Below are 14,643 nucleotides of genomic sequence, written 5' to 3' on the forward strand. Positions count from 1 at the left end.
TCCATTAAAGATGCATTTGACAAAGTGATAACATTTTTGCAGAATGCTAGGCGAAACTAAAAAAAACCCATTATGATAAAGTAGGGCAAGAAAGAGGATTCCCGTGGGATACTTTGGCCTCATATGGGCCCTGTCAATCAAAATCTTGAATGAGTTCTCAGAGGCCAGACCGGACAAAACGGAGCCAAGAAATATCTTCTTTTTTACTTCCACACAAATCGATATTACACAAATAAATACTACCTAATCACTCTAAAAGCTTTGCCATTAGGTACTAAATTAAACTTTTAACATGAATAGGCCTTTTAATGAGATTTGTTTCTTTACAACTGCACTTTGAAAGAGGGCTTTTTATAAACCATATAAATGAAAGCTATTTAGCACCTAAAAGGTATCTGCAATTGCTACAAGCCAAACAACCTTCTCCGGTGCTGTTTGCACTATAGACACTACACGCTTACATTTATTTATTTATTTATTTATATATAAAGGTTTCTAAAAAGGTACATTCACAAATTCGTTCTGTAATCCAAAAGGTTTTATGTAGTGGAAAGAGCTTTAAAAGGTACGAAAAAAAATGATTCAGTGCAAAGAACCATTTTCAGCATATTCTCTTAAGAGCGTGTCAGTCACTTCTCCAATGCTTTCAAATGTTATTCAGCTCTATTGTAGTTGGAAATCTAGCCAAAGGATATAGATCAGATAGAGGAGAGTTTAATTGTCCAACGATTCGTTCTCATCAACAGCCAGTCTCTTCAATCACTGTCAGGACTTAATCCAAACCTAACCCGATTAACAAACTGATATTTGTGTTCTTCTTATTCACTAACACAACTCCTTCCTAAATGTCAGGAACTGATTTAAATTCAGGGCCATCTTTAGACAGATAGAAACGATAACCGATACTAGAACTGCAGTGGTCATATATGAAGTGGATCATTATCATCAAACCTTTCATCAAGTCCACATTTAACTGAACAAGCCACTTCAGGATTTCAGCACAAACATCTCTCAGACACACAGCAAAGCACATTATGGTATTTGATTTAATAAGTTATTTTGATGTAACTTAATATTTTATTAAACATGGGACATTTTTTATTTATAACTTTTTTACTTGTATGAATATTTAGGTTTGCATGCATGCACTCTCAAAAAATTATGACTTAATGCAGGTTTAGCTAAAATAAAAACCCTTTTATTTATCATTTTGGGTTATTTTATTTGTTTGTTGTTTTAGTTATATGTTAACGTCCTTCAACACTTTTAAACACCTCTGCTGTCACATTGAACTTAGAAAGGTTATTAGACTATAAAAAATAAGCTTCAGTATTTATATTTCACTTTGAAAAATCCAAATCAAAGATCCGACTGAATGTTGTTGATTTGTCTTATTTCATGTAAAATGTCCCGATCAGCGTCTCGTCTCGCAGCGCATCTTCCCTAGGCGTGTGTGTGTGTGTGCGCGCAGCGGAGCGCGCTTTCTCTTCCAGAAACACTGAGATCAAAAATGAACCAAAAAGATGAAGTCGTGCTCTTCTTACACTTTCAGTTTGTGCTACATGTAGTTACTGATCAGGGTTTATTTGTATATACAAATATTACTATTATTGGCCACAAAACACCCACAATACACAAGAACAAACGAAACGTCCGACATTATGTTCAACCTTTAAAAAAACCAATCAAACGGCGTAATGCCTTGCTTTTTACTTTACAAGTTTACGTGGATGTTTTAAATGAGGTCAGACTTTGATGGGGAAAAAACGATAGCCACAGCATCATTTATACGACTGTAATCGATACTGCTTTTTTATATTGATGAATTTACTTATTCTGATGGATCTACGTCTAAAAATTAGCCACGATGACTATAATTTATCAATGGATGTGTGTAAGAGAAAGAGAGATAGAGTGTGGGGGGGAATGTGAAGGGGGGAGAGAGAGAGAGAGAGAGAAAGAGATAGAGAGAAAGAGAGAGATGATTCAGAGTATCTCGGTTCATACCACCACCATGTGGAGATCTGGACTCGGCGTAAATATGAATTCAGGTTAATAGCTAAGTGGTAAAACAGGATATCTTTCCTTAATTTTACTTGCATTATGGTTCTAAAATACCAATTGCCTTGGAAACATAAACACCTTATAAATAAATCATGAATGCAACATAAAATTGTATAAGAAACAAGAGTTTACAAACAACTGTGCTTTCAAATAAAACGCTAAAATAAATCTAAACCATAAAGCAAATATGGTAAATAAATACAAAATATGAAAAAAATGATGCATGATGTCATTTTTAATACAGTACAATTCAATATTATTTTAATCTCACAAAAAACTAAACTGTCATCCAGTCACCAACACACACACGCCAGAGGTTCGTCAACAGAAGTGACATTTTCCACACAGGGAAACAAATGACCGCTTAAAGTCTTTCTCAGACAGTGTACGGGCTAAGAATAACAAAACAACGTCCAGTGAGCACTGAATGCTCCTTTCATTCAGTGCCACTCCAACAGTGCCATTCTGCGCTATCAGTGCCACTGCTCCAACTGTATGCCAGTCTAGTACAACACAAACACCCATAGAGACTTAATGCATGACATCTATAATGCGTACCATTGTGTATGGAGAACAAGTGACACTCAGTATATCACAAAAATGCATCTCTACAGGTTGTAAAATCAGACTTAATGAATGAGCAATATAAACATTTATAAATTCGATGGTTGCGCAAGCCAAAAGATCCATCCACCCAAAAAGTAAATTGAGCTTACAGGTGCGTGCACGAGGACGCATGCACCTTTGCGCACGAGACGATGGTCAGTAGTTACTCACCTTGTTGCGAACGGCTCAGCCGGACCGCCACTGAAGTGAGAAGAACGCCGAGGCAACACAGACAAGACGCCAGCTTCATTTTTTAAGTTACCTCCGGTATTTCACATGTCCAATATCATATCCTCTTTATTTTAAATGTCTTGGAAAGGCAGGTATGCAAGTGCTCTGGAGTGACTTGTGAAGTGCTGCTGCTGATGCAAATAATTCAACAAGAAGCTCCGTTTAATAGGTCAAATAGTCCTCCGGAAACTGTGAAAGTTCAGGTGCGAGAAATTCGCGTTACGGTGGTTTGACGGGATCCCGACGCAAAGCTCATGCCATTACTCTCTTCACGCGCTCTTCAGCGCTGCTACGGCACACAGCCTGAGACACGCCCCCGTCGAACAACATTCCGCCCTGCGCTAATCTGATTGGCTCAAAGTCTGTAGAATTAGACACGAGCTCTCCCTCCACAGCTCAGCGTAAGTTTATGATTGGCTCGTCGGGCGCTTGCTTCTGAATACACCTGTCTCGTGTTTTTTTTTATTGCAGAATAAAATATAAGCAAAAACATGGACAGGGATAAACAAATTTTTTCTCAAATATGACGCAATTTAGTACAAAAAATACACAAAATTTGAATTATAAACAGATTTACGTTTAAAAAGCAATGCATGTTAAAAAATCTCCTTTAATATGAATTTTGATTAAAAAGTTAGTGTTTGTTGTGTTTGTAAGTAGAGCTCTAGAGAAAAAGTTGGTACAATGTTATTAAGGTGGTGTAGTATACAGTAGGTTACTCAGCCAACAATCTGACACTATAAGTGCTTTAGTTTGCGATCTCCACCTTCACACCTGCCATTAAAGATTAGGACAGTCAGCCCATACTTAAAACATCTGGTATGCTTCACACGCGCCCATATAGGCTATAGCTAGGTAGAGTAGACAGGTCACGCGCTTCTATACTGCAGAATCAACAGACTAATTAATTTGGTTTATTTGTTTAATTAAATAGACATCTGTGGTTTTCCACAATGCTAAAAGAATTTTGTACCCAATTTTTAATTTTGATGTATATTTTACTTATATTCAGTTATCACAGAAATGATAACCTTACACTTAAAAAAAAGCTTGGTTATTTTCAACCCAATATAGGGTCAAAAATTATCAATTTGGTTCAATTAACTGAGAAATCGTTTATATTTGACCCAACAATGGGTTTTAAACAACCAAATATTTTGAGTTTAAATAACACAGCAAAGGTTAAATTAAAACTCAGTGGGTTGGGTTCGTACCTTTTTGACCCAGTGCTGGGTTGAAAATAACCCGGCATGTTTTAGAGTGTAGTTGCCATATTGTAACAAAAAATAAACATAATATCGAGTAAAAATACTTAAAAGCAAACAATATTAAGTTATGTCGTACAGTTAATTAAGTCTGGGATTTCAACCTTTACAGAGCCAGTGAACTTTCCACCCCAGACTCTTAGCCAACACAGAAAAAATACCAATACAGAAAAGCTAGATTTGTTTAATAAAGTAACGTACCTCAAAAACATTACCAAACAATATTACAATCGAATGTAAGCAGAATACATTTTATAGGAAAATCTTGTTATCACAGATTCTCTGCAGGACATATTTTTGACCCTCAGGGGTCCATGAAAAACCCTGGTGTTAAGTGATTTAAAGTGGATGAAAACCTTGACCTACAGCTGAACTAGAAAAAAATCGTATTCACTTTCCTTTTCACTGTGCCCTTGATTCCTCTAAACTACTCTTTTATAATCTATGTCTGATGGAGTCGACGAAAGGCTTGTCAGCCTGTTCTGCCGGTGTGTGACATAATATGCATAGTTACTGTAGTAATGACCTTTCGCCACAGGAGGGAGTCATAACCACACTTTACCGAGGGTAACTAACAGCAGGAGACCAAACTGCTTTTTCTGAAGCATGCATACATACATACAGCTACTGTATGACATGCATATTATTATTATTTAAAGCGTGTCCTCTGCATCTAAAAATAATAAGTAACTAAGTAGTGATTTATACACTCTAAAAATGGCAGGGTTATTTTTGACCCATAATGGGTCACACTGCTGGGTTAAAATTGATCCAATGCTTGGTTGTTTTAACCCAACTGCTGGGTTATTATATCCCATGGTTGCATAACAACAACCCAACATTGAGTTTTTAAAGTGTTATATTTAACCCTTAAGATCTACACAGAACTATACGATCAAGCGACAAAATATTCAAATGATGTTTTTCCTGTAATAAATCTCTCAGAATGGTACTCTATGCATGACAATATCTTCCAGATGCTCTCAATCGCATTATTCATTCTCCGCATTAGACGAGTGATCGCAAAGGTTCCCCCGGTTGGCAAAAACAGTCTTGATGCTAGGTTTAGATCTAATCTAATACACTACTGAATGATTTGTCTAATGGAGAGTTAGCTGTGCAAGAGCCGCCAATAAAACCTGAGCCTCCGAAGGCCCTCCTATGCATAATGATTCCAGACACACAATATCCAAGTAATGAAGCGGCTTTATCAACAAGGCAGAGCCTATTTCCACTGGTGTCTTTCTCTCCCCCGCTATCTTTCATTACACTTCCTGCATTCAAACACCACCTCTTAACGGCCTGACGAAAACTATCAACTAGAATAAGACCACTGAAATTATTATGAAGAGTAGACCATTGCAATGTGAAATCGCAGGGGATTCAGTGTTTTTAATGCTACAGAAGTGATGTTCAAGATACAAACCGCAATTAATAATACGTGTTTATCATCAAAGCAAGTGCAGCCCTGTTCAAATGAATACAAGACATGCTTTACATGTAGACAGTGCAACCAACAAGGCTGCATTCAAACTTGGGCTACAGATACAAACTTACAGGCCTAGGCAAAAATAATAAATTAGGCCTACTTTAACAGTGTTTCTCATTTATCAAAGTAATAAAAAGTATAAGTATTATGAAAAAATCAGCCAGAATAGGTCAAATAAATGTTACATATAGAGATGATTTCTGCATTCAAGTATTAGAAAAATACCTGCCTCATTAATTCTTAACTGAATCGACTGAAACGGTCCACGGCGAGCTGCAGAATGTCAGCATTATCCATTTCTGAGAAAATACCAAGGTTGAATGGCACAGTAATTTAATTTCTTTTATAGACCTTAATAGAGATCAATACATCACAATGTGCAAATTGCTAAATTATGACATAATTATGCTTTTGAATGAGTTTGCATTAAGTAATCTAAATTCTCCTCAAAGTTTGATGATGTGTTACTTTTTTAATGGTCTGGAGTCAATTGACAAATTGTGTGTTCTTACTCTAAAGCCGTTAAGGCCGCTTAGATCCAGAGTCGCTGAGCAATGAAAGACATTACCGAATTACACACACACCATTACGTGGCCACCGCCACCACTAACTGCCCTCATCAGAACATAGAAGAGGATTCAGTGACTGTGTAATTGTTTTCCATTTGGTGGATGCTCTCTCTGCCATCTCATCGCAAGAGTTTTTAAACTCTGTAAACGGTACTGTGTGGATCATCCGTTCAGACCTTTCATAACAAACATTTACCCACTAAAATATAAACATGAAGTATGAATGTATAAGAGTGTGTAAAAGAGTGTTAAGCTGGTGAATCAGCCGTGCAATGATAACTGCTTTTGCGAAAATGATGTCAATTGGGTTTTTAATATTACTTACTAGTCATAATTTTCACTGGAGCACATATATGACTGAGTGAGATTTGAATAAGGAACTAAATCATTAGCTAATGAACTGATGAAATACTGTTGTAATGTTTCATAGACTTTATAAGAAGTATATTTTTCTTTACGATAGAATACACAATATGATGCTGCCATCTACAGGACTACATGGGAATTGCATGCAGACACTGCAGCTCATACACAATGCAAGATACTGTAGACAGGTTCATAAGTTATTAATTTGAATAAAAATGCAAAAAATTACATCTACTACCAAAATAAAAATAGCAAACTTGGTTAAAAAAAAAATATATATACATATATATATAGATATAGTATATATATATATATATATATATATATATATATATATATATATATATATATATATATATATATATATATATAAATATATATATTTAGTTTTTTTAAGGTTTTTTTTAGTTTTGATACACTCTAAAAAGTAATTCAGACGACCTTTAGTCATTACTTAAATATATACATTGTTGTGAAATAAAAAATCAAGTTCGGAGATACTGTTAGACTTTTTACTTGTGATTGTTATTTTATCGAGCTAGGATGACACATAAATTATGCCTATTGATTTAATGTATTATCATGACTTGTCTGAATTTCACATTTTCAGTTAATCAAAAATAATTTAATTTTAAGTTCTGTTAATGTAAAATACTATTTGATGACGTGTGAATGGACGACCCACAGTTTCCGCGCCATGTTCAAGTATACGATTGTGGTGCCACAGCTGAAACTCGTTGAAGTGTAATTGTAGTACTCCTGAAAGGAGAGATAGAAATATGAAGAGAGAAAATCACAGACGTGTTGCTTCTTCAGTACTTTTATCCTGAATCATTATTTTTCAAACACATTTTCACAACATCACATTTTCACAACAGCACATTTTCACAACACTGCAGCAACATACAAAAGATGGCAATATACATTTACCCTTCTTTAAAAGACAATTTGAGTTTAAATAACTTCTCTCTATGTATTGTCTTCAATGCCTTCTCTTTTCTGCACATATTAAACAAAAATAAACTTGCTACAACAACACAAATTTGCAAAATAACACGCTTACATTCAGTAAAGACATGCATGTTCTCAATAAAACCACGTAGCTCATAACAAACCTCATATGGACATGAAGGGGTTAAATAACCCGCACACACGAGTTAGCGATGGCTTTTGACACTGGATTTGCATAATACATAAACATTACCAACTCTTACACATCAAATATACAATATAAACTTAGGGATTCTTATATACAGCGAACAACACGCTAATCAGGATGCACACATTCTAGCCATGTGCTCATACATGTGCAACTCAAAACGATTGATAAAGTACAAGGAACTGTTTCCAACACGTTTAACTCAAATATATACCATTTAACACTATTTCCACTTTAACACATCCGTGTCTTTTGTTTTATTAGATCATACCTGAAAGGAGAGATAGAAATATGAAGAGAGAAAATCACAGACGTGTTGCTTCTTCAGTACTTTTATCCTGAATAAAGCGCGTCTCGTGACGTTCACTCTATCTGCGCATGACGACAGGCACGCAGGTACGTAGCCACGCAAACACACACGCATAACCCATCACATGCATACATATCATAACAATAAAACAAGTTAATTATAATTTTTAATTCCATCTAATGATTATTATTAATATTATAACCATTTTAACATAACCAATATACACATTTTAGTAATTTTATAACATTTAACAAATAGCAACATTTGACCAATATCAACATTTTAGTCATTTTGTAAACATTTAATCGATATAAACATTTAGCTATTTTAAATTGTCTATCATATCAAGCAGAAACTGTCTTTACAAAAACTGTATTTTTCCACTTTATCACACTCTCCCCTACAGCAAAAAATGTCGTCCCGACATTCACCAATGCTCTTATCAATCATTACAACTTTTCATTACCCACTGTTTTCTTCTTTCTTTGATACACTTTATGACATGTCCTGTTTCACATCTGTATACCCATATACACATTTCCTCAATATTTACACACATTAAGTTCACCTTTACACAATGTACATCAATCGTGAGTTTTTTTCGTGACTCAAATGCAATTGATTATTCCACACATTAACAATGAAAGTGCAAGGGTCTTATTCAATGTCTCAAAGAGGCAAAAGAAGTCCACTTCATTGAAAAAAATTAATAAATACTTTTAAGTCCCAGGCTGATGCCACAAAAACTTAGAAGGAATAATCCAGAGTCTCTGCAAAAAATGCTTTCAAAAAGCTACATGTGCAAAGTCTACATTCAATATTTTATAGGCCTTGCAAACAGTCCATGTCTTTTTTGGCCTAGCAACAGTCCATTTTATGTGCGTATATATATGTGCAAACAGTCCATTTTCATGTGTGTATATATATGTGTAAACAGTCCATTTTCATGTGTGTATATATATGTGCAAACAGTCCATTTTCATGTGTGTATATATATGTGCAAACAGTCCATTTTCATGTGTGCATATATATGTGTAAACAGTCCATTTTCATGTGTGTATATATATGTGCAAACAGTCCATACTATTTGCACTCCAAGGCACTTAGTAGTGTAGTCAAAACAGTAGATCAACTTATGGATATGGTAGTACACGGTTAGTAGCAAAAGGGTGGGTTTTGGTGATAATAAAAGGGTATTGTTGGCCAAGTGTTTGGGACTCTGAAATCCTGATAATAGTCACCACTCATGCTCTGCACATTGCGACATACTGGTGTCCCAAAGGTGTCATAAGTGAACTTTTTTGGAGGCCTTCGCGTTCTCGTTGTTAACTTGAAACTGTCTTGTTCCCCTAAATTCATGTTTCTCTGTTCTTGTGTTGCAGGTGCTCCTCTCTCAACTAACTCTTTTTCCTCAGACTCAACAGTTGATCGAATCTCCTGAGCTTCCTGCCTGCCGCTTGTGTTGTTGTCTTGTCTCTCTTCTCTAGGCTCAATTTCCAATCCAGCTTGGGTTGACTGTGGATGTTGTTCACAAGCTAGTTCATGGGTACCTTCTGATGATCCAGGTAAGTCTAACTCCCTTGATAACACTTCATTATTTGTCTCATGTTGTCCATCTGTCCTTTTGTTTCTTTGTTGGAATTCTACTCTGAAGCTGTACTCATCTTCGTCACTTTCACTGTTGGTCTCCGGAACATACTCTCTGTTCCTTCCAAGCTGACCCCTCTTTTTCCTTGGTTGGTTAGGTGTGGAGTCCTTTTCCTCTGCAATGGCTGATGGTAAGTAATCACATGGTAGAAGTAAATTTCTGTGTAAAACTCTTGACCTTCCTTTCCCTTGCTCAGGTTTCACCTCGTAAATAGGGACATCCTCTATGACTTGACGGATTACAACATGAACTTCGTCCTCCCAGTAGTTCCGTAGCTTTCCAGGACCCCCTCGCGGAGTTAGATTTTTCACAAGAACTCTGCTTCCAGGGTACAGGTCAGCACATCTTACTTTGTGGTCGTAATTTCGCTTGTTCCTTTCTGCAGACTTTTTTCCATGATCCCGTGCAATCTCATAAGCCTCTTGCATTCCCTTTGTCCAACGTTCTACATACTCTCGCTGATTAGTGGTGCCGCGATCCTGGTCAAGTCCGAACAACGCATCCACAGGGAGTCTTGGGGAGCGACCAAACAACAGGTAAAATGGCGAGAAGCCGGTAACCTCACATTTAGTGCAGTTGTATGCGAAGACTAGTTTGTTAAGGGCCTCCTTCCAATTGGATTTCTCCTTCTCTGTCAGAGTCTTGAGCATCTGTAATATGGTTCGATTGAATCTTTCCACCTGGCCATTTCCTTGTGGATGGTAAGGGGTTGTTCTTGATGCTGTAATACCGCTGTACTTCCTTAGTTGGTCGAACAACTGGTTCTCAAATTCTCCACCTTGGTCGTGGTGGATCCTCGAAGGGAATCCAAACTTAAGGGCGAAATCGTTAAACAGTCGGTCAGCCACCGTTTTGCCTGACTTTGATGTGGTAGCATAGGCTTGAACAAATCGAGTAAAGTGGTCGATGACAACTAGGATGTACTCATATCCTCCCTTACACTTATCCAGATGGAGAAAATCAATCGAGACCAGCTCAAACGGGTAAGTTGTCTCGATGCTCTTTAGGGGTGCTCGTGTCTCCCGGCAAGGTTTTTTTTTCTTAATGCACGGACACGCCCTTAGCACATGATGCTCAATGTCCTTCTGCATCTGTGGCCAGAAAAAACGGTCTCTTATAAGGCTTGTTGTCCTATCCAGCCCTTGGTGGCCCATCTCATCATGTAGTTTTCTCAGGACAATGTGCTTGAACTTGGCTGGTAACACAAGCTGTGTCCGCTGTGACGTTTTACGGTACAGTATGCCATGTTCATCTATTTGTAACTTGTCCCATTCTCGGCTTAAACCTCTGGCTTTTGGGTTGACTGCCCGCCACTGCTTTGAGTTTGGTCGGGACCCCGACTGTAAGTGCTCGACAATCACTTTGATGTCCTTATCGTCACTCTGTGCCTGTCGAATCTCCTCTTTTGACAAAGATGTTGGTGATATTTCATCTGTGTCTCTCCATGTCATTACATCCTCGTATCTGACAGTCATGTTGGGACCCAGCTCATCCTGTATTTCTACTGCCTGTATCATTGCTCCGATGCAATCTGATGGTAGCTCCTCTGTGTACTCTTTCATCACAGTCCCGACGTCCAATGGCATCCTAGACAACGTGTCTGCATCCACATTCTCTCTTCCTGGCCGGTAGCGGATTGTGAAATGGAAATCCGCTAACTCACCAACCCATCGGCACCCGGTTGCATTAAGTTTTGCAGAGGAGAGTACATAGGTCAAGGGATTATTATCGCTGTACACAGTGAAAGTTGGGGCGTAGTACAAATAGTCCCTAAATTTTTCAGTCACAGCCCACTTGAGGGCGAGGAATTCCAGCTTCCCGCTGTGGAGGTGGTAATTCTTCTCAGCCGCTGTCAATGTTCTGGACCCGTAAGCAATCACCCTCAACTTTCCACCTTGTTGTTGGTATAGAACAGCCCCCAAGCCTTGATTTGATGCATCTGTATGGAGGATGAATGGTTCAGAGAACTCTGGGAACCCTAACACAGGTGGTTGGACCAAACACTCAATCAATTCCTCCAAGACTTCTTGGTGGTTTGTTGTCCATTCAATCCGCTGGTTTGATGGCACTGCCGAGCCCCTCTTGTTCCTTACTGTCCTTTTCTTTGTCTTTGCTAAACTTTCCCCGTCATTGGTTTTGCCCTTCAAAAGGTTATACAGCGGACTGGCAGTTCTTGAAAAATCCTTTATGTACCGACGGTAGTAGCTGAGCAGGCCCAAGATCTTACGTAGCTCACCTACAGTGCTTGGTGGCTTGTCCTTCAAAGCTGTTACAGCAGCTGTGTCAGCTGGGTCCAGGCGACTACCCTCTGCAGACACAATTCTGCCCAGGTATCTCACTTCGTTCTTAAACATGTCGCATTTCTGTGGTTTTAATTTAATCCCGTGGGTACATAATTGCCTCAGTACCCTCCTCACTGCCTCCACTTGCTCATCAAATGACTTTGTGAAGACCAAGACATCGTCCAGGTATGGCACACAGATCTTGTCTCTCAATCCTTCCAAACATTCCTCCATGAACCGCTGGAACGCTGCAGGAGCATTCATAAGGCCAAAGGGGATGCGAACCCATTCATATAAACCCCAGGGGGTTGTAAATGCTGTTAGTGGCCTGCTCTCTGGGGTCATGAAGCCTTGGTGATACGCTTTCCCTTGGTCGAGCAGAGAGAACCAAGAATTACCCCCAAGGCCATCTAAGATGTCCTGCACTCGAGGGATCGGCTGGCGGTCAGGTACTGTCTTCTGATTCAAGTCTCTGTAATCTATGCACAGTCTAAGGCTGCCATCCCTTTTCCGGACACACACAACTGGTGAGGAATACGAGGAGTTGGACTTTTCTACCCACCCTTGAGCTATTAAGTCCTGTAGGTAGTCTTTCATCTCCTGGTACAAAGGCTTTGGAACTGAATTGTATGTCAGAGCTACAGGGGTACTGTCATTCAAGGAGATACTCATTTGAAGTCCCTTGGCACAGCCAATCTCGTCGTCGGATTTTGAAAAAGCCTGGCACTCCTCCCTTAACATCTGTTTCACTTGTTGTTGTTGCTGTACAGTTAGATGGCTTAGGTCAACTGGGGGATCCCACAGTCTGTCTTCCTCCGTTCCCCTTGGTGTCTCATCAACCCTAACCTGAGTCACAGATCCTGTTTTCCCTGGGGATATCATTGTCGCAGGTAAGACTGATTTAACTGGTTGCACCTGGCCCAGCTCCACTCCACCTCCAAGGATAATATCGTGGTCGGTCTCGTTCTGCACGCTCAGAGTGACCAAAGGGTAGGTACCTTTTTTCACCTCCAGTAGAGTGTCAAACAGTTCGAGACCCTCAGGGTGTTGAGGGTTAACGCATGGCTCAAACAGCAACACACTGTCTTGTCTCACACGTGGCATTTTAACTTTGCACTGTATTTGGGTAACCGTGTGCCTTGGTATGTTCACAGATCCCTTGGTAGTACTCACTGTATACTCGCCAAGATCATCAGCTGTCACCAGATTGATGAAGGTATGCACTCGGCCTCTTTTCAGGTTGGGAAAGGCGTTTACAACGGTTTGGTACAGCTGCCTGTTAGTCGCTTTGTCTGCATTGTCAGTGTCTTTTTGTTTCATCATTTGCTCAATTACATTAAATCCAATGATAGGTTTAGGGAGTTGCTGACCCTTTAGAACAAGCATAGGGATGACTAATTCTTTCACTCTTTCAGCAGGGGAGGCCAACTTGAATGTCACCTCAACCCATCCCCCGTACGGCATGTCAGTACCATTGGCCGCCACGAGATGTAGGTGTTCAGGTGTCTCTGTGGCTTCAGAAATATCCCTCAGTCTAACTTCTGGTATGTAGCTGTCTTTCCATTGTTCATCAATAATACACACCTGGGAACCTGTGTCCCATAAAGCTTCTGTCTCATGTCCTTGCAAATAACAGGCCACCAGGCATTGCTTGCCAACTAGGGAGGTTACTGGGGAGTGCTGATTAACTCTGCATTGGGCTGTTATTATGCTGTCTATCTCATGAGGCAAAGGGTATTGCGGTTTGGTTTTGAGTGGTCGGGTTATGCGTTGTCGGGACGTGCTTGTCTCTTGGGTCACTCCCTGTCCCTTTGGAGCGACCCTTGCCTGTTTAACTGCATCTCTCTCGAGTTTCTCGTACCCCGTACTCTGCAACCAGCTGCATAATGTTCGCTGCTGCTACAATAATAGCAATGGGTGCACAGCTCCGCGGTTCCCCTCTGTTGGCAGTGAAAACATTGTCTAGCTTGCTGCCGTCTGGGCGGTTGAAACTGGCGTTGGGGTTGTGACAACAGTTCATTTGGATATTGTTGTGTGACTGGGTATAGTGACCGACTGGCTTGGGGTGGTATTTGAAAGTGATGGTGCTGGGGCTGTTGTTGTTGAGCTAAATGTGTCAATGCATGGCGTGGCCCTGATGTTGCATACTGTTGCTGCGAAACAGCACCAAATTGCGGATGTTGTGATTGAAATTGATAATGTTGTTGTTCATATGTGACCGAATCCGACCCCTGTGCTTGATGACCTGGCCCTGGGCTCCACTCTGATGACAACGGGCTGGTCCGTGTCATGTTCTGCGGATGGAGACGTCCTGCGGTCACTGCAACCTCTTCACTGTTAACTGCAAAGCAATGCTGTGGTGCAACTAGTGGTTGTTGGATTTGCTCTTTGATCAGCATAATGTCATCGCTAAGTCTTTTTAGCTGAGACATCAAGTCAAGCTTTGACTGTTTAGGCTGGCATTTTTGTTCAGGGACGGGTTCATCTAGCTGGGTTGCGTGAACAACGGCTTGGCGTTCTGTTTTCCGCTTGTTTTGCCTCTCTGACTCACGAGAGCATGCAACATTTAGTTTTTCCAGCAATACTTCATCGGAGATCGCAGTGTCAGATAGATACGGCTGTAAGTCGCCTTGAACACGGTCATTCTGCAAGCC

At 39.7% G+C, this 14,643-nt stretch overlaps 1 protein-coding gene across 1 annotated transcript in view; it reads right to left on the reverse strand.

Annotated features, from left to right (window-relative positions):
* erbb4b (erb-b2 receptor tyrosine kinase 4b) overlaps positions 1-3,213 on the reverse strand; it is a 438,095-nt gene extending 434,882 nt beyond the window's left edge. Inside the window, exon 1 of the mRNA XM_073854619.1 lies at positions 2,842-3,213. Coding sequence (XP_073710720.1) covers positions 2,842-2,920 — 79 coding nt within the window. The 5' untranslated portion in view covers positions 2,921-3,213. The remainder of the gene's footprint in view (positions 1-2,841) is intronic.
* Positions 3,214-14,643: the final 11,430 nt, after the last annotated feature.

This window comes from Misgurnus anguillicaudatus, chromosome 17 (genome assembly GCF_027580225.2).
Source record: "Misgurnus anguillicaudatus chromosome 17, ASM2758022v2, whole genome shotgun sequence".
Classification (NCBI taxonomy): domain Eukaryota; kingdom Metazoa; phylum Chordata; class Actinopteri; order Cypriniformes; family Cobitidae; genus Misgurnus; species Misgurnus anguillicaudatus.